This window comes from Stenella coeruleoalba (genome assembly GCF_951394435.1).
Source record: "Stenella coeruleoalba genome assembly, chromosome: 10".
Classification (NCBI taxonomy): Eukaryota; Metazoa; Chordata; class Mammalia; order Artiodactyla; family Delphinidae; genus Stenella; species Stenella coeruleoalba.
In genome coordinates this window covers 59,363,746-59,383,371 of record NC_137156.1, presented here as the reverse complement: position 1 = coordinate 59,383,371, position 19,626 = coordinate 59,363,746, and the positions used below count along the sequence as shown (strand labels likewise).

At 58.9% G+C, this 19,626-nt stretch overlaps 2 protein-coding genes across 2 annotated transcripts; one reads left to right on the top strand and one right to left on the bottom strand.

The window, feature by feature from the left end:
- Positions 1–3,473: 3,473 nt before the first annotated feature.
- Positions 3,474–10,756, top strand: KLHL40 (kelch like family member 40; the record flags this gene model as incomplete). Its single annotated transcript, XM_079934843.1, has 6 exons — positions 3,474–4,631; positions 6,131–6,291; positions 6,554–6,661; positions 6,860–7,045; positions 9,220–9,366; positions 10,228–10,756. The coding sequence occupies 6 exons, from the start codon at positions 3,474–3,476 to the stop codon at positions 10,337–10,339; spliced, it is 1,872 nt and encodes a 623-aa protein (XP_079790969.1). The 3' UTR covers positions 10,340–10,756.
- A 250-nt stretch (positions 10,757–11,006) lies between these two features.
- Positions 11,007–18,239, bottom strand: HHATL (hedgehog acyltransferase like; the record flags this gene model as incomplete). The annotated part of the gene is made up of 11 exons (XM_079934583.1): positions 11,007–11,206; positions 11,393–11,534; positions 11,940–12,141; positions 14,884–14,919; positions 15,036–15,180; positions 15,714–15,885; positions 16,122–16,331; positions 16,699–16,893; positions 17,019–17,132; positions 17,680–17,747; positions 18,134–18,239. 11 exons carry the CDS (start codon positions 18,237–18,239, stop codon positions 11,082–11,084), a joined length of 1,515 nt encoding a protein of 504 aa, XP_079790709.1. The 3' UTR covers positions 11,007–11,081.
- Between the last annotated feature and the right edge of the window lie 1,387 nt (positions 18,240–19,626).

Here is a 19,626-nt window from a genome sequence, read left to right as displayed (position 1 = left end):
CACTTTCCCTTCCTCCTTCCTCCCAGCATGGTTATATTATTATTTGGGGTTAGAGTAATATTTAGTGTGTACATTATTATGAGTGTGTAAACACTGATCTCAACCAAGCCATATAATAGAATATGATTCCATTTCCTTTCTTGCACAACGTTTTACTTTTGTCTCTCTTAAGCGTGATTTGCTTCGGTTTCTATGTGCTTATCACTGCTGCGTTCCCAAACCCTTTGCTATAAATTCAGTTTTCCTTCCAATATGTGCAAACACGGCGGGTGTTCCATCGATTTCATCACTCTTGTAACCAGGGAGCCGTGCAGCAAGATAACCCTGGGGTGCACACACTGCAACCAGCTCCCGTGAGAAGACTTGAGAATGCCTAACAACATCCCCCAGCCAGTGGTTCCCTGTCCCACTTTGCCGAGACTGTATCCCTTTCAGCTCATTGCAGAGATCTTTAACTTCTAGAAGGTTTATGTCTTGGTGGGTTCCTTTTTCCTAACCTTGAAATTTACCTTCTCCTCAGGACCACTTCAGGGGATTAAATTCCAAAGAGCTTGACTCTTTCTTTCACCCTGACACAGGAATGAGTTTGCCTGGGTCTAGAATTCAGGCTGGAAATCATCGCCCTCAGAATTTTAGATGCTGGCGTGTTTCTGTTGAGAAGCCCAGCGCCGTAACGTTTAAAAGATGAAGTGAGATGACAGTTTCCTTTGATTCAACTACAAGCCCTGGAGTCCTGCTTCCTCCCTCCCACATCCGATCCCTGGGCCTGTCCTTGGGTGAGAACAGAGTGGGTGGGGCAGAGATGACACAGGATTGGCCATGACTTAATGACTTGATAGTTGTTGAAATGGGATGCTGGGTACACGGGAGATCAGTATATCATTCTCTCTCTGGAAATACATGCATTTCCCATAATTATAATTTAAAAATAAACAGTGATTCCCCATTTCACTGAGGGGAAAAACTGAAGTCTGTACACTGTCCAGACATGATACCCCACCACAACCTCTCTGCCCTTATCTCCTACTCACCTCCTCGTTCATTGTTCACTGGCCTCCTTGCTGTTCCTGGAACATGAGGGGTGCACTCCTGCCTCAGGGCCTTTGCTCAAGCTGTTCCCCTGCTTGGAAAGCTCCTCTGCATTGGCTTGAACCTGCTCAGGTGTAGTCCTCTCAGTGAGTCCATCCTGACTGTTCCACTTAAAATTGTGACCACCTGCACCTGTCACTTCCCATGCCCCCTTCCCAGCTACCTGTCACCGTAGCAGTTCTCATCTGACACCCTGTATGTATTTATATATTTATTTGTTGCCCCCTCCCTCAACTGACGGTAAGCTCCATAAAGACAGGGATTCTTGCCCGATGTGTTCACTGCTGAATCCTCAACATTTAGAAGAGTGCACAGTAGGTTCTCAATGAATGGATGTGCCACTTGTAAACATTCTAGTAGAATGCCTGGTAGGAAATGAGCACCATGGAATTCATCATAATCTAAAAATATGTCATTGAGTCATCTGATAAATATAAGCTAATTGTTCAGTCAGTACCTTCTGTCCTGGTCTTTGGTAAATGAGACTCTGACTAACAGACATTTTTTTTTTTTTTTTTTTGGCGGTACGCGGGCCTCTCACTGCTGTGGCCTCTCCCGTTGCGGAGCACAGGCTCCGGACGCGCAGGCTCACTCAGCGGCCACGGTTCACAGGCCCAGCCGCTCTGCGGCATGCGGGATCCTCCCAGACCGGGGCACGAACCCGCGTCCCCTGCATCGGCAGGTGGACTCTCAACCACCGCGCCACCAGGGAAGCCCTAACAGACATTTTTTGTTATTTGCAGGAAGCAGCAAGGTAGAAAGGGATTCCCACGGTCTTTGGAGGTAGGCAGATCTGCTTCGGATCCTGGCTCAGCCACCTGCCAGCTGTGTGACTTGGCCAAGCTGCTGAGCCTCTCGGAGCCTGGTCTCCTCACTGATGCTTCTTACTGGAAGTGCCCTGCAGTCCAGGGCCGGGCTGGAGGCCCCTGGGTGAGCCTTTGCCCTTTCTGAAAGACAGACAGGACCACCTCCAGGAACTGCCTTGGTGCTGTGCCCCTCTGGAAGCTGCTGGTGGGGTGAGCAAGCAGGTTGAAAGCACTGATCAGAGGGACAGGCAGTGACATCACTGAGATCACAGAACGGGGAGGTGACTCAGTCCTGGCCCAGGCTGAGGCCCCCTCGCCAATCCCCCCTGCCCCCCGCAAGCCTGAGGCTATAAACAAGTGACTCAGAAGAATGGTGGGAGAATGCCCCATAGCGGTTCACACCAGTGTCTCGGGGGCTAAATTTAACCCACAGCTGCACCCTCTGGCACTTTGGGAACAAGTTAATCTTGGCGGCTGAGGTTGATGTGTGTGTGCATGTGTGGGGGAGGGGGAGGGTGGTCAGAGGTCCACAGCAGGGTGGGCATCGGGACCGGCTGTCCCAGACCTCTACCCCGATTCCCTACATGCTAGCCAGGGTGCAGGGGCCCCAAGGCTGCGCAGGCTCAGGCCAAGCTTAGTATGGACCAAGAACCGAGCATAGACAGATTTCCTGGAATATTAAACTGAGTGTTATGTTTGGTTTTTGATCCCTGGGGGTTTAAACACCTAGAATAGTTGAATCCTATGAAATTAAATCTTCTGGCACGTCTGACGACTTACAGGGTTAAACTCTGTGCCAGTGTACTCGCAGGGACACAGAACCTCAGGGCTTGGGAATCTCAGAAGAACTGAGGCCCTTAAAATTGAACTCGCCCATCTCTTCACTGTGTAGGAAGGGACACTGAGGCTCAACAGAGGGATCTGGCTTTCCCAGGACCCCCAGGAAAGTGGTGACCTTGTTTATTTAAGTACCTTCTTGCTTCCTTGCACAGTCCAAGGAGGCTCTCAGAGCTGGGGCAGAAAGGGGAAAAGTCTTCCCACTTTAAAGTTGAGGCAACAGGGTCCCCATGCCCAAGTTCATTGAGCAGGAAACCCAAGCACACTGCGTCCAGGGGTGGCTGGAGCAAGATACACTCCAAGGAGGAGGCTAGAGGCACCTGGGTAGAAAGGCAGAGAAGGCATGAAGGAAGGGAGACCCTGGAAGAGGGACTCAAAGGCTTCCCTCTCCTTGGACTGAGGGGCGGAGCTTGGGTCATCCCCTCCCCTGAGAGGTATCACCCAACCAAGGAAAGACGTCAAAGCCTCTCTGTGCTCCGTTTAGAAATGAGACAGCGAGGCCCTCATCTTTCAGGGAGGACAGAGACACCCCACCCCTATCCCATGAGCCCCTGGGCTGAGTCAAGACTGCTCTGGGAGGGGGCCTCAGCCCAGCTGTCCCCTCTGCGTCATGTGCAGGAGGCCAGGCAGCTCGCCTTACAGGGCCCAGTCCACCTCTATATATAGTCCGGCTCCGACAGCTGCGTAGACTGTGCGCGACCCAGCAAGAAGGCAGGGAGTGCGGAGAGAAGGCCACCCACCATGGCGTCGGGCTTGGAGCAGGCGGAGGAGCAGCGGCTGTACCAGCAGACGCTCCTGCAGGACGGGCTCAAGGACATGCTAGACCACGGCAAGTTCCTCGACTGCGTGGTGCGGGTGGGTGAGCGTGAGTTCCCATGCCACCGCCTGGTGCTGGCTGCCTGCAGCCCCTACTTCCGGGCACGCTTCCTGGCCGAGCCCGAGCGCGCGGGCGAGCTGCGCCTGGAGGAGGTGTCCCCTGACGTGGTGGCCCAGGTGCTACACTACCTGTACACATCAGAGATCGCGCTGGACGAGGCAAGCGTGCAGGACCTGTTCGCCACGGCGCACCGCTTCCAGATCCCATCCATCTTCACCATCTGCGTGTCCTTCCTCCAGAAGCGCCTGTGCCTCGCCAACTGCCTGGCGGTCTTCCGCCTAGGCCTCCTGCTCGACTGCGCGCGCCTTGCCGTGGCCGCCCGCGACTTCATCTGCGCGCGCTTCTCGCTGGTGGCCCGCGACGCCGACTTCCTCGGGCTCTCGGCTGACGAGCTCATCGCCATCATCTCCAGCGATGGCCTCAACGTGGAGAAGGAGGAGGCCGTGTTCGAGGCGGTGATGAGATGGGCGAGCAGCGGCGACGCCGAGGGGAAGGCCGAGCGCCAGCGCTCGCTGCCCACCGTCTTCGAGAGCGTGCGCTGCCGCCTGCTGCCGCGCGCCTTCCTAGAGAGCCGCGTGGAGCGCCACCCTCTCGTGCGTGCCCAGCCTGAGCTGCTGCGCAAGGTGCAGATGGTGAAGGATGCACACGAGGGCCGCATCACCGTGCTGCGCAAGAAGAAGGAGAAGGGGAAAGAGGCAGCGGGGGCCAAGGCCACTGACAAGGGCACAGCCGAAGCCAAGGCGGAGGAGGATGAAGAGGAGGCCGAGCGCGTCCTACCCGGGATCCTCAATGACACCCTGCGCTTTGGCATGTTCCTACAGGACCTCATCTTCATGATCAGTGAGGAGGGCGCCGTGGCCTATGACCCGGCAGCCAACGAGTGCTACTGTGCCTCCCTCTCCACCCAGATCCCCAAGAACCACGTCAGTCTAGTGACCAAGGAGAACCAGGTCTTCGTGGCTGGGGGCCTTTTCTACAATGAGGATAACAAAGAGGACCCCATGAGTGCTTACTTCTTGCAGGTGCCTGGCCAGCCTTGGGAGGGTCGTGGCCAGTTCTGATTTCTGGGCAGCCCTGGGGCCCAGGAGAGGCCCGTGTCTACTTGTTGGGGAATGTCATTGGGTCTAGGCTGAGATGTAGACCGGGGAGGATGACTGACAGCCGCTTGCCTGAAGGCTGAAGATAGTTACAGGCAGTTGACAATAAGATGCACAACTTTGGTGTCTCAGTTTCAGGGAGATGTCAGCCTCAGGATGGTCTGATATGTTGGAGGCCCTAGCTCTGCACAGCAGGTGGGGTCAGGGACAGTGAGAAGGAAGAACAAGGTCAGTGTAGGGGTCCTGGCCAACAACTATGCATGAGGCTGGGACTGGAATGTGGAACGGAGTGTCTCAAACAGAGGGACCATCCTCCCTTGCTTTCCCATTGCACAGATGGGGAAACTGAGGCCTAGGAAGGACCAGGAGAGTGGGGTGCCCAGTCCAAGTTATAATGTGACAGTGGGATCTCAGAGGGCAGGAATGGTTTTCTGGTGACTGGCCATGCAGGTGTGAGCCTTGCTAGTTGGGTGAATTTGGAGACATGGAGGGGAGGGTGCAGTGCTTCAGGCTGGGAACCAGTGAGCAGGGGACGGAGATGGGAAGGAGCCTGCAGTGAGTGGTGTGCTGAGTGAGGCCTGACCAGGTTTGAGAAGGGTGAGGGGCCCTGTGGTGCCAGGGTTAAGCTGGGGCGGGTGGGAGGGGGGGCGTCTCTACCAGCCGAGGCACATCATGGGCACATTGTTTATTCTCTCTGGGCCTCTGTTCGTAAATGGGGATATTACTCTTCCTTGCTTGATAAGGTTGTCTGAAGGTTATAAAGTGTTCAACAGCACAGTGCTCAGCCCTCAGAAAACTCTCCCAAAAGATGAGCCCCTAGTATGGTTATTAAAAGACTGTTGGGGGAAATTTCCTGGCGGTCCAGTGGTTAGGACTCCACTCACTGCCGGGGGCCCAGGTTCAACCCCTGGTGGGGAAACTGAGATCCCACAAGCCGCAGGGGTGCGCCAGTAAAGGAAAAAAAAAAAACCTGTTGGGGTACACAGGGTCGCAGACTTACACTGTAGATTTTAAGGGGTGAGTGGCTGTATTTGGATGTTTCCTGTGCAGTGGGATGGAGTGGAAAACAGGGAGCAGGCAGGCCTCAGTTCAGGAGTTGTACTGGGGAAGGCCAGGACGGCAGCTGGGCCTCCCTCTCAGAGGCCCCTTCTCAGCTCTGTATGGGATGCCCCATCACGGTGCTATAACGGTGGTCTCCCCGGCACCTACGCGGGGTGGGACGGTCGGCTGTTCTCAGCCAGATAGGAGGAGAGGCACTGTCTCCAGGCACCGCCTGCAGTCTGCGCTGGCCCTACCTGGAGACCCGGACTCCTCTGTGACCTGGGGGTGGCCAGACGGGGCCGCGGTGGGGCCGGGCTGGGACTGGGGCGGTGGGTTGGTGGGGGACGTGGGGGGCGGTCGCTGACTGGCCACCCGGCCCGCAGTTTGACCACCTGGACTCAGAGTGGCTGGGGATGCCGCCGCTGCCCTCGCCGCGCTGCCTCTTCGGCCTGGGAGAGGCTCTTAACTCCATCTACGTGGTCGGCGGCCGAGAGCTCAAGGACGACGAGCGCAGCCTGGACTCGGTCATGTGCTACGACAGGCTGTGAGCGCGGCCTGGGGGCGGGGCCGAGGAGCCTGGGGGCTGGTCCGGGACGGCGGCGGGGCGTGGCGGGGGAGCGAGAGCCCAGGGCTAGGGGCGGAGGCGGGCTTGGGTAGGGGCTGGGCGCGGTTGGCAGGTGGGGTGGGAGCGAGGAGCTAAGAGGTCTGGGAGTTCCGGTAACGAATCGGGGGCGTCCCAATATGTGTTGGGTGGTGGGTGGATGCAGAGACGGGGGCTGAGAGCGCCCTACTCCCCTCCCCTCTAGGTCGTTCAAATGGGGCGAATCGGACCCGCTGCCTTATGCCGTGTACGGCCACTCTGTGCTCTCGCATATGGACCTTGTCTACGTCATTGGCGGCAAGGGTAGCGACAGGTGAGGCGCGGGCCAGAAAGGAGTGCAGCAGCCGGGTCGGCGGGTAGAACGGAAGCAGAGTCTCCCCGAGGCTGTCAGGGGTCTGTCCTGACTGCCTTGCGAGGCAGCTGGAGGGACTGGGCCAAGGGAAGAGGCGGCTCTGCTCCCGCCTCCTGCTTCTCACTCACTGCGCGCCCCCCCCACCCCGCCCCGCCACAGGAAGTGCCTGAACAAGATGTGCGTCTATGACCCTAAGAAGTTCGAGTGGAGGGAGCTGGCCCCCATGAAGACTGCCCGCTCACTCTTCGGGGCCACCATCCATGACGGCCGCATTTTTGTGGCTGCTGGGGTCACAGACACAGGGCTGACCAGTTCAGCTGAGGTGTACAACATCGTGGACGGCAAGTATGGCTGCTTCCCCCCTCCCTGCCCCCGTTCCACTGGACAGCCAGGGACGAAGGGCCCCACTGTACCAGCCCGACTGTGTGGCTTTGGGCCTATGTCAGACCTCTCTGTGTCTGCCCTGGCAGGAAACATAGCCTCTGTCTTGAGTCTCCACTGTGCAGCTTGGACATCAGCACAGAACTAGCCCCTCTACTCTGATCAGCAGTGAGGTGGGCTTCCCCCACAAGGGTTGTGGCCAGCCTGGTCTGCAGGAGAGAGCTCCCCGGAGATGCCAGGTTCCTCATTCAGAGACTCGTACCAGGCACTGGCCTGGTGCTAGGGATACAGCAGTGACTGAGACAGAAGCTGCCCTGCCCTGGGAGATCGGGAAGAAAACTGAGCTGGCAGACCAGTTGGACTCACTAGCTAAAGAGGTGGTGGGAGAAGGATGCCCAAAGGCAAAGGAAGGCTGGTGCCAAGGCATTTAGGAGAAAAAAGGCAGGCTCACTGGAGGAGAGGGCATTGGTCAGGTTGGATGGAGTGTGTGGTGGGTGAAGGGAGGTGGGGATTGTGGGTACTGGGGCTGGAGAGGGCGCAGTCGGGCTGAGGGACTTTATCCTGAGAGTAATGAAATGCCTCTGACGGGTTTTAAGCTCCCTTCTGTGTTTTCCTAAGATGCCTCATGGCAGCTCATGTAGAGATTAGGGATTTCCTAGGAGGCAGGGGTACAGCTGTATAGCAAGAAGTGATGGTGGTCTGGAGCTGGGGGTACAGCAGGGATGGGGCAGAGAGGATGCACTGGAGAAAGACTTAGGCCAGCGCTTTTCATGTGCCCATGAATCCCTGGGGATCACGCTCTGACTGCAGATTCTGATTCTCAGGTATGGGGAGGGACCTCAGAGTATATTTCTAATAAACTCCCTGGTGATGCTGACGCTGCCAGTCCATGGACCATACTCAGTAGCAAGAGTTTAGCAGACAGAAGAAACAGGATGTAGCAATTGATTGGATGGTGGGGGTGAGAGGGAGAGGTGGATGCTTTTGAGTGAGGGTGAGAGGTCATTTTTTTTAAATTAATTAATTTATTCATTTATTTTTGGCTGTGTTGGGTCTTCGTTGCTGCGCGCAGGCTTTCTCTAGCTGCGGCGAACGGGGGCTACTATTCGTTGTGGTGCGCAGGCTTCTCATTGTGGTGGCTTCTCTTGTTGAGGAGCACAGGCTCTAGGCGTGCAGGCTTCAGTAGTTGTGGCACGCGGGCTCAGTAGTTGTGGTGCACGGGCTTAGCTGCTCCGCAGCATGTGGTATCTTCCCAGAACAGGGCTCAAACCCGTGTCCCCTGCATTGGCAGACGGATTCTTAACCACTGTGCCACCAGGGAAGTCCCAAGGAGGTCATTTATCGAAGAACTGTTGAAGTTAGGTAGGAAAAGTGAGGGTCGAGTTAAAACATGTGGATTTGAGGTGCCTGGGTGTCCAGGAGGAGCCCACTAGGGCAAAGAGAGAGCTCGAGGGTGAGATCTGGGGAGGGGGGACAGTACTCGGAGGGGACAAGCTCCCTCAGGGAGAGGATGTTAGTGGGAGAAGCCGAGGCCCAAGCCCTGGGGGCAGCAGGGGCAGATGCATTATTCAGCAAGGAATCCCAAGAGGTGAGGCTGGGAGGTGGGAAATGAAGAAAGTCACATCAGCAGAAGTGCATATGTGGACCCTGGATTCCAGAGCTCTGTGGTGGCTGGGGACCCGAGAGCAGTTTTGGAGGGATGAAGACCCAACTTCGGGAGCCAGGGGAGGGGAGTGAAGGCACCTTGAGAGTCACTGGGCCGTGAAGGGGAGAAAAGGGACGGGGCAGGAGTGCAAGGGACGGTCTCAATGGTCACTGAGGTAGCAAGCTGGAGTTGGTTCAGGAGCAAAGGCGGGACACTGGGGAGAGCCCTGGTGGGTTTCATGGGGCAGGTTAGATGGAATGACAAGGGGACAGTGGAGGGAAACGGGAGGGGCAAGAGAATGGGGAAGAAGTGAAGACCAGAGGGCATTCCCGAGAGGTCAGGAAGCAGGTTGGGCTGGGAGCACGGGTGCCTGGGAGTCGGATTTTGCAGGGTGCAGCTGAAGCTGTGAGTGCTGGCGGGCGACAGTCACTGGGCTCGCTGCGGCCCCCGGGGGCGGGTGAGGCACCTCCTCACGCCCCCTCCTTCCTGCCAGGTGGGCGCCCTTTGAGGCCTTCCCACAAGAGCGCAGCTCGCTCAGCCTGGTCAGCCTGGCGGGCACGCTCTATGCCATCGGCGGCTTTGCCACACTGGAGACTGAGTCCGGGGAGCTGGTTCCCACAGAGCTCAACGACATCTGGAGGTGAGCCTGGCCCTAGGGAGGTGAGGGGAATCGTGAGCAAGGCCAGCTGGGCACCGAGGCAGCGCCCAGCAGGCTCATCTGTGGGCAGAGCTGATCCCTCTTCCAGGAAATCCTGTGGGCACAGGGCAGCAGACATGCCTCGCTCAGCCCAGGGTCTCTCCAGTTTGTTGGGAAAGTCTGGGTTTGCACACATGGTACCACGCCCCCCTGTGGGGCATCGACAGTGTCAGTCAGGACCTGGTGCCAAGGTTAGGGCCCAGACCCACAGAACCGGGCCCCAGGGAGCAGAGCAGGCCCTGAGAGGCAGCCAGTTCTTCCCTCTCCCCTCCCTCCTGACGGGGAGAGCTGGGTCGGGATTGAGAAGTAGCTGGATCCCAGCTTCTCAGAGCCATTGCTTCTATGGCTGGTCCTAGCTGGGGGTGGAGGGGAGAGGTTTGGGCAGCCTGGGGCAGCTTCTGAACCTTCAGTGATGCTCAGTGCTGCAGGCAGCCTCTAGAGGGCAGTGCTGCTGGGAGGGCAGGACCCCGGGGGCACTTCTCGGAGAGTTGAGTACAGAAATTCTCAAGAGGAGGGGTTTGGGGAGGTGCAGACCTTCCTGGAGGGAGGTGGACTTCAAGGAGTGTGGGCTTCCTGAGAGGGGGCTCTTCCTGGAAGGTAGGGCAGGTGTTCTTTGGGGGTGGGACCCCTTTCCCAGAGCGTGGGCGCTCTCCAAGAGCTGGCCTTCCTGGAGATGGGCCTGAGGCTGGGGGGCGGCACTCCCCAGGGGTGGCCTACTGCACCCAGCCACCCCTCCCTGCTGGGTCCCACCCAGGACTTGGCTGACCGAGCTCCTCGTCCGTGTCTGCACTCCTCCCACCCCAGGTACAATGAGGATGAGAAGAAGTGGGAGGGGGTCCTGCGGGAGATCGCCTATGCCGCTGGCGCGACCTTCCTACCTGTACGGCTCAACGTGCTGCGCCTGACCAAGCTGTGACCCGCCCAGAGGACCTGACTGCACGCCCCCCATGCTGCAGCCCACACAGGCCCGGCCTTCTGGGATGCGGGCTCCAGGGAGGAGTCTGGGAGAGGCAAAGCCCACCTGTATCCCATCCCGTCACAGTGCCCGAGGGGCCGCTTCAGCCAGGAAAGGGAATTCGCTGCCTGGAGCTAGCCTTTCGGGCAGGGACGAGAAACTCCGGTGTCTCCATATCCCGCATGTTCCTGGTCCATGAGGCAGAACCTCGGGGGGTGGTCAGGCTGCATCCCGGCGCAGCCCCAGCCTGGCTGTGTGTGCCCGTAAACTCCCCACAGAACTCAGTCTCCTCGCCCGTCAGATGGGGGGGTGGTTCCCCATCGAGTGCACCTTGCAGCCTGGGTAAGTCTCCTGTAAGAAGAATAAAGTGCCTTCCGAGCCAGCAGCTCGGGGTCTGGGGTCAGGTGCTCCAAGCGTCAGCGACCAGGTGGTTTGAAGACCTGGGGCTTCCGTGTTCAGCGGCTGGGCTGCCAAGGTCGGTGGTCTCTGCCCTCCACGTGTGTCTCCTACACGTTCTGTTTGCGCCAAGAGCTTGAGTCCCCTCCCTGAACCTCCAGCTCCTCATCCAGCCTGGACGGGGAGCCAGGAGACTGCTGGACGAAGGGGCAGGGGAGAGCCAAAGCGCGGTAAAAAGTCTTTTATTGTATCAGTCGGGCCCCTCCCAGGAACAGCTGAGCAGAGCCCATCCGTCTCCCCCTCTCCCCTACTCCGACTTCTCTTTGTCCTGCTTCTGCTCCTCCTCCAGCATCAGGGTTCGCTCTCGCTCCTTCACCAGCTGGACACCACAGTAGGTGACAAACAGGACGGCCAGCGTGGTCTGGGGGAACCCTGTGTGGGGAAGAGGTCATGCGCGCCTGGAAGCAGCTCCCCTTTCCCCCAGTGACTCTTCTCTCTCCCCGCTTGACTGTGCCTCCCTGCTGAGTCCCTGGGGAATTGCGGTGGGGTGGGGACATTTCAGGAGGTCACAGTCCTTGAGGTCGATACCTGGCATATTCCGTATCCCCCGTCCCTCACCTGTGAGTAGCAGGCGCTTGGCGACCAGCTCTGTGAACTCAAAGCTGTTCAGGCTTACGAGGTTGTACATGATGATGGCCCAGAAGTTCATGGCCCCAAAGATGGCTCGGACCCTGCGGGACATCTGCTCCGACAGAGAGGCCTGCTGGGTCCAGGACAACATAGGCAGTGAGGTAAGAGGCCCAGGGGAAAGAGGACGTGGCGGGTCAGAGGCCTTGCCTAGGTGGCCACCTGGGTCCTGGGGATATGCCTGTGTCCCTGAGAGTCCCCGGTCAGCTCTCCCTCATTGTTAAAAGATGGGAAACTGAACTCTGGAGAGAGGGCAGGGCCTGAACAACGCAGCCAGGCCTGGGTGCCCCCCGACCCTGCAGGAGGGAAGGGAGGGCCAGGTACCCACAGAGGGGGCCATTGCCCCGACGACCCGGAGGGGGGTGGTAGTGAGAAAGTCCTGGCCTGGCAGCCAAGTGTGGCTGGAAGACTCCAGAGAGCAGTAGTGCCACCCCCTCCAGTGCCCCAGACAACCCAGCCCCAGACCTTCCTTGCTCACCTCAATTCGTGCCAGGGGCCCCCACTCTGCCAGCTTCTGTACCCAGAGCTCAAAGTTGAGGCCAAAGCAGTTTAGGCATGACCACAAGTAGACAGTATCACAAGGTCCGAGCCACAGAGTGGTGACGGCAAACGTGGCCACAGTGGCCACCAGCTCTGGGATCACCTCAGAGTGCTCCCCACCGACGTGGTCATACACGTACCTGCAGGCAAGGCGGGAAAAGGGGCCGCTGGGAGTGTGGGGAAAGGCAGGTGGGAGACGGGCAAAGGATACACCACGGGGGCAGCTTCCTCAACGCTATCATCCTGGGCACATTCAACACCCTGGGCCTCAGGTGGCTGCCTCTCCTCTACCCAACTTCAAAATGTGGAGGGCTCAGCCTTGAACTTCCTGTCTTCTCTAGCTGCCTTCATTTCTCCAAGCGATCTCATTCAGACTCTGAATACTGTCTCTATGCTGACAGGCCCCAAATCTGTCTCTCTAGTCTCTCTCCTGACTCATATATCCAACTGTTACCAGACATCTCACATGAAGGACCAACTCCCCCATCCCTGCCCAAACCTACTTCATTCCCATCTCAGCTAATGATACCACCATCCATTCAGTTGCTGGCCAGAAGCCTTGGTACCATCTTGGATTCTCAATTCCCCTCTCCACTCACATCCAGACCAGCAAATGCTATACGGGCTCCACTCGGTCCTGAGCACTGCTTATCACCTCCACTAACACCACCCTAGTCCAGGGGATCATCTCCTGTCACACAGATCATTGCAAGAGCCTCTTAAGTCATCTCCCTGCTTCTGCCTCTGCCCCCTACTGTCCGTTGTCCACACAGCAGCTAGAGGCATCTTTTAACAGTGTAACCCAGCTCACCTCACTTCCACAATCGCACCCTCCCGCGATAGCTCCTCATTACAGTTAGAATAAACTCAACCACCTTCCTGTGGCTAGAAGATCCCACGTCATCTGGTTTCTGCCTCCCACCCTGACCTATCACCCACCACTCTCCCCTTCATTCACTATGCTGTCCCCTTACTGGTCTTTCTGATACTCAGACACACACAGCTGGCTCCTGTCTCAAGACCTTTGCACCTGTTGTTCCCTCTGCCTGGAATTCCCTTCTCCAAATTTCGTTATCACTCAAGTCTCAGCTCATCTCACAGAGGCCTACCCAAACCCCAACTAAAGAAGCTTCTACCCCATTACACTCTTTTATTTTCTTCATAACGCTTACCACTCTCTAAAATTATCTTTTTTTTTTAACCTGTTTATGGTCTGTTTCTCTCCACTAGGCTGTAAGTTCCATGAGTTCACAGCCTTTGTCATGTTCACTGCTGTATCCCCAGTGCCTAGAACAGTGCCTGGCACATAGTAGATACTCAATAAATATCTGTTAAATAAATTCAATAGAAGACCTATTGCATAACCAGCCTCTCTGTTCCTTGACCTCCTCGTTTCACCAATGGTTTCTTTTCCACTCCACCTCAGTCACCCACTCCCATGGCCACACCCCAACTTTTGCACCACTTGTTTGATTCCTTCCTAATTCCCATCCTTCACCCTGCCCCCCCCACCTGACCTGAGTCCCTAGCTCCACTTCTTCAATCTCATTGACCTCCCCCCCACCTTCCTCATCTTGTGACCCCCTCCTATTTTTACCACCCTTCTTAACTGTATTCAATGAGTCATCATTACAAATAACCTAAAAACCCTTCTCCCTCACTTCTTCCTTCTCACCCATCTGGGAAAGCCCAATCACCCACTTTCTCCTCACCTGCACCCAGGAAGCGAAGCCCTGATGGGAAAAACCCCACACCTTCACATATTAGAATCTGTAAACCCACTACCGCCAACCCCACTTGAGCTGTTAGTGCCACGGTTTCTCTGGCCAGCATCTTCTCTCAGGCTCTGCCGTGGCTACTCCACCTCATCTCTCCTGCACGCGTGAATGGGTGTGGTGATCTAGGCAGGAGGAGAGAGGCAGCATCTGTGTGCCTCCCTCCATCCCCAACCCTGCGTCTCTCAGCTGATGACCTTGCCTCCTACTTCATGGAGAAAACCGAAGCTTTCAGGAGGAATCCCTCACCTTTCCACACTCACCTGCCATTCTTCTGCATCCACACTGGCCTTTCTTCCTCCTCGGTGGCCGAAGCCAGAGCTCTGCCTGGTTCCATCGCCTCCTCCCCTTCTCAGGGAGCTCACTCCATCAATCACCCCTCTATCCTGCGCTGCCAACTTCCTCCTTTCTATTGAATAATTCCCCTCGGCACCCAAGCATGTCCCATTATTTCCCGTCTTTAAAACACCCACTTCTCCCTTCGGCCACTTCTGTGTGTCCCCCTTCAGTACCAGGCTTCTTCCAGGAGCTGTCCACACGGGAACTACCCTGCGGTTCCTCTGTCCTCCACGTCCCCAGCCCCGACTCCTCCCCGCCCCTGCCTCTCCGGGGAAAGGCTGAGAACCTCCACGCCACCCACGCTCACGCTCAGTCTCTGGCTTCCTTGACACCAGCAGCATCTGACCCAGTTGCCCCTACCATGCCAGGATGGTCTTCCCTTAGCTTCCAGGGTGTCCCACGGTCCTGCCTTTTCTCCTGCTCCTCTGACCGCTCCTTTCAGGCCCTTCTGCCAGCTCCTTCAACCAGAGTCCTTCCGGGCACACGACTTCCTGAGAGTCATCGCCCTCTCCCTCCTGATGCCCTCAATCCACGGCCAGGTGCTGTCCAGGCTGCCTGCTGTGTGTCTCCACTCCATTTCTCTCACCTCCAGGGGCCCCACCCAAGTCCAAACCTCTGTCTTTCACTTCGACCTCTGCCATGACCTCCTCCCTCCGTCCCTGCTTCCTCTGGCCCAGAGGTGATCTTTGAAGACGTGGACCCACCTGGCCACGGCCCTGCTCAGCCACCTGGGGGATGGCTGTGACATCCCACCCCACCCCAACTCACCTGCAAAGCCAGTCGTTGATGCCACGGTCAAAGTGCCTGTGGGAGGAGAGCATACGGGTGGGAATCAGCCAGGAGATGAGCTCCGGGGCTTGGGGCAAGAGGCGAAGGGGAGGTGGGGATCCCGGAGGCGAGTCCCTGGACCTCGCACTCACGTCTCGGAGAAGACGTAGAGCGCTGTGATGCACTTGGGAGGCCGGGGCGGGTCCAAGTGGTCGAGGCGCGCCACGGTGTTGACGACGCCGAAGAGGACGGCCGCCTTCACCCAGTCGTACACCAGGTTTGAGTAGGCTAGGCCAGCTGGGGACAAGGGGTCGTCACGGCCCGGGGGGCATCACACCGACCTTCCCCTCCCGTCCCCCATCCCGCCCCGGGTCTTCCCAAATCCAGGGGAGGCGTGGAGCCCTGCCCTCCCCTACGGACACTCTCTCCCCAGCTCGGGGTGGGGGTGGGGGTGTCCTTGCGCCCCGGCCGCCCCCACGGAGGCCCCGCCCCCACGGAGGCCCCGCCCCCACGGAGGCCCCGCCCCCACGCCCTGGGGGGAGGGGCTGGCCCCAGGGAGACCCTATCCGGCTGGGGAAATCAGCCCCAGGCCCCGGCGAGGTGGGCGGCCTCTGTCTGGTACCGCTGCCCGGCGTCACGGGGCAAACCTACCTCCAAGTCCCACGCGTTTCAAAGGCTAAATCCCCGCTCCCCCACCCTGCGATAGGTGCTGTCCCCCGGGGCGCCAGCTTCCCCAGCTGTGACTCCGCCGCCGTTGGGGCGCAGAGGGTCCGTCCTTCTGAAGTGGCGGCCCCGACCCCATCCCTGTTCTGGGCCCGGCGCGCACCCACCGAGGGCGCTGTCCGGGAGGCGGCTGGCGAACTTGAGGTCATTGGGGATGGTGAGGATGTAGAAGAAGTGGAAGAAGATGTCCACGGCCACGATGGCTACCACGCTGAGGCCCGCCTGGGCCCGGATGCGCCACAGCTCGCCCTCTCGCCGCACCGGCTCCACCTGGCTCACCTGAGGGACGGCTAGGGTCTGAGTGGGGGAGGTAAGCCCTGCGCGAGGAGCCCTGTCTGAGCGGTGAGTCACGAGCTAGCTGTCTGGGGATGCGAGGGTGAGGGGAGACGCGGCTTCATCCTGGCAACGCTGAGAGTGGAGACACGGGCCCCTCTGGGGTCTGAGGGGCGTTCACTTCCGCCCGGGGGGGGGGGCGGCGCAGTCCTGTCTTGGGAGCCCACAGGGTGTCCCCTCACCTGAGCGTGGAAGCGATCAAAGGTCATAATGGGCCCGAAGAAGAAGAAGGGCAGGTAGAAATTGTACTTGAGCAGGTCAGCTAGGGAGTAGCGGCGGTCAGGGTGGGCACAGCTCTCCAGCGCAAAGCTGGTACAACGCAGCACCGTGAAACCACTGCCCCCGTGAAACAGCACCTCTTGAAGATCAAAAGTCCCTGTTACAAACCCGCTCTGGATGGGAGAGAACAGGCCGCCAGCTCACCAGGGGGCCCCTTGCCTCCGGGAAGCCCACCCAGCCTCCTGCAGGGGCCCAGCCCGGTCCTGCCGTCACCCTCTCTGCCAGCGCCCGTCAACACTGGCCACCGAGGGCCAATTTCATAAGTGCTGGGGCAGAGCAGGGAAGGAGCTGGACGTGTCTCTGCTGCGGTGGAGGCGACCACCTTGTGGGCAGGGCACGCTCCATGGTCAGAGGCTTGAAGACGGGTGGGAAAGTGAAGGAAATGCTTGGGGAGACTTAGGAGGCAAACGTTTTGGATGGGGTGAGAGGTCTGGGGTCCTATCCCTGCACCCTCCACCCCTGCCCCGCCCCAGCACACACCTGCCAGGAGATGAGGGGGTCCAGCTTGAAAGAGGCGAGGCTGGCCAGGCCGAGGCCGAGACAGAGCCAGGGCTGGTGCAAGAGTGAGACAACATAGAGGCCCACGCAGTGGCCAAGCAGCAGCAGCAGGTACCACGGGCCCATCGTGCCCACCACCGCCAGGGCCCCGTACACAGCGTACATCCAGGAGCGGAGCTGTGGACGGGGAGGAGGCTTCGTCTACCTCTCCATGTGAACGGAGGTGGGAGCCCAATGGCTTCCCCGCAACCCTTGTGGCGGAGGGGGAGGGGGAGGCAGGGGGGGGCTCAGGTCCAGCTCACCTGGGGGGCAACCATAGTGCAGAGTTTCGCAAACAGCACGTGTCCGGAGAGAGCGAGGAAGATGGCGTTGCGGAAGGAGGTGAACCACATCACCCACTCGAAGTCAGCCACGTCCTGGGGCAGGCCCAGGCAGGTTAAGGTGGGTGGGGGCAGAGTGGGCTGGCGCTTGGGCTGCTCAGCGTCTCAACCCCTTCCCTGCCCCCAGAGTCTTCTTGTGCATTAGAGGAGAGCAACGGCTGAGGTCCCTGCCTTCCCCTCTGAGGGAAGTACCAGGAAGGTAGGTAGAGAGGAATGAGGGGCACCACGTGGGCTGCCCTGCTGCTCCGAGCTCCCCCTCTGTCCAGCACATTGCCTGACATTCCACCATTACTGCGTTGTTCCTGGGGAGGATGGTGCTGGAGGCCCTGCGGAAGCCCGTCTCGGTTTGTTTCCTAAATGAGCAGGGTCTGAGGCAGGCTTGATCTGGCCCCAGGAGGACAGAGGAGGGGCCCGTGGAGAAACTGAAGATGCTGAAAATTCAAGCCAGAGACCTTCCCCATTGCCAGCCCTCTGTTATGTGGGACCATTGGGAACAGGGGAGAGCGGGGAAGGGTTTGGGACAGGAGAGATGGGCCAGGGATCAGAGACCCCGGTCAGGGACCCTGCGCTGTGGGGGACCTACCATCTTCCGGCCAATGTACTCCCAGCCAGGTCGCACAGACTCCCGGAAGGCTTTCCTGTGGGCCCCACCTGAGAACAGAGTCTGGTCTCAGGGCGCTTCGCACCCACACCTGCCTCTACAGCGAGGCTGATGCCACCCTCGGGGGATGGGAGAGGGCCTGGGTCTCTCTCCGCCTCTGCTTCTCTCTGGGTCTCACTGTGTGTCTGGGGCCAGGTCTCTGTATCCCTGAGTGTCTGAGACACACTCTCTCTCTTTCTCTGGCTCTGCCCAGGTCTCTGTCAGTGCTTCTGCATTTGAGTCTCCCTGTGGCTGCATCTGACTCGACCCCCTGACCCCAAGGCCTAGGGACTGCCCTTGAGTCTGGAGCTCTAAGTTTCTGGCCTTGCTGGGTGGAGCCCTGAGACCCCCAGCGGAAGAACGGTCCCACCCCTCTGTCCCGGGGCCCAGCTGTTACCTTGTGAAGCCTCAAAGAGGCCCCGGCCAGCATAGCCTAGGGCCCCGCTCAGCACCAGGGAGTACAGGCCCAGCTCTGCTGCGGGCAAGGCCGTCTTGACGCCCATAGCCTGGATGGGGCTGAGGGAGACAGATTGGGTGAGGGCACCGCTGCCCCCCGGCCCTGCCTAGCCCAGTTCATGGTCCCCACTGAGGTGAAGCGGTCCCCATTCTGAAGAGTGACAGCCCCTTGGGCATCTCATGCCACCATTCTCCCCGCCCATGTCCCACTCCTCCCAGGCCCCCTGCCATTTGGTGCCCCCTCCTAGCCGCTACTCTCGGCCCCTCCCCCTTCCCGCTGAAGGCTCTTGAAAGCATTGTCTTCACTCAGCCGGCCTTCTACACCTTCATTCACTGCTCCATACCTTTCAGGTGGGCCGGTCCCCACCCTCTGCTCAAACTGCTCCTCCAAGGTCTCAGATGACTTTCTTGTGGAGAAACTCCCTCTGCATCACCTCAGTCATATTTCTGGCCCCTAGGGTTCCCACTCCCCTCAGGAAGTCTCTCTCAACTCCTGACAAATCCACCCCTCCTCCAGGCCCCTTTCTCTGATTCCATACCCTCCTGAGCTGCCTTTACTTCCTGTGACCTCCCCACGGGAGGAGGGAGGTCTAGCCTATAGCTTCTCATTGACCCCCATTACGCCAACCAGCCCCTGAGCCCCAGCCTGCCACATCCCTGGTTCCTGCCTGTGTCCGTGGCCACACCTGCCCACTCTCTCAGTGCTCTGTGTATCCAGGCCCTGGATGCCAGCTGGAGGCTGTGCTATTTGAGGAAGTGCCCTGGGGTAGTGGGTGTGGGGCTAGGCTGGGCCAGGCAGACACCGGGGAGCGTGCTGGCCGCTGCCCAAGGTGCTGACCAGCATTGGGCTCGGGGTGAGCCTGGCCACTCCCTCCTACCAGGGCCTAGCTCATCCCCAGGAGTCCTCCTGGGTCATCCCTCGGACCTAAGCTAGCACCTGTGCCCTCTCTATCCTGCTCCGGCCTGACCCGTGGCCATCCTTTCAGGCTGGGCCGAGCGAGGTGGCTGGCATGGCCCTCTCTCCCGCCCCAGATCCTCTATATCTCCCTCACCAATTCCGAAACCGGCTCTCCTGGGCCGCCACAGTCGGCATTCTCCCCATTACACAGATGGAGGGCTCATGGACCAGAGAGGGGCAGGGACCTGTCAAGGTCACACAGCGGACCAGGGACAGGATTGAGTGTTCTCAGTGAGCCCCCCTGCAGTCTCTGATCGGAGAAGACCGTCCGCTGCCCCTGCCCCTACCAGCGGCCTGCCGGACCTGACTTCTACACCGCCGGCCTGAGGGCTGACGCACCTCCCCACGGGCCGGGTGGGGGTAGGGAGGGCCTGAGGATCGGGTTAAGGGAGCAGAAGCTTGAAACCGGAGCACGGTGAAGAGCCTGCGAAATAGCTTTGTCAGCTGCCTCCCACTCTCCACTTTCCAATTTTAGC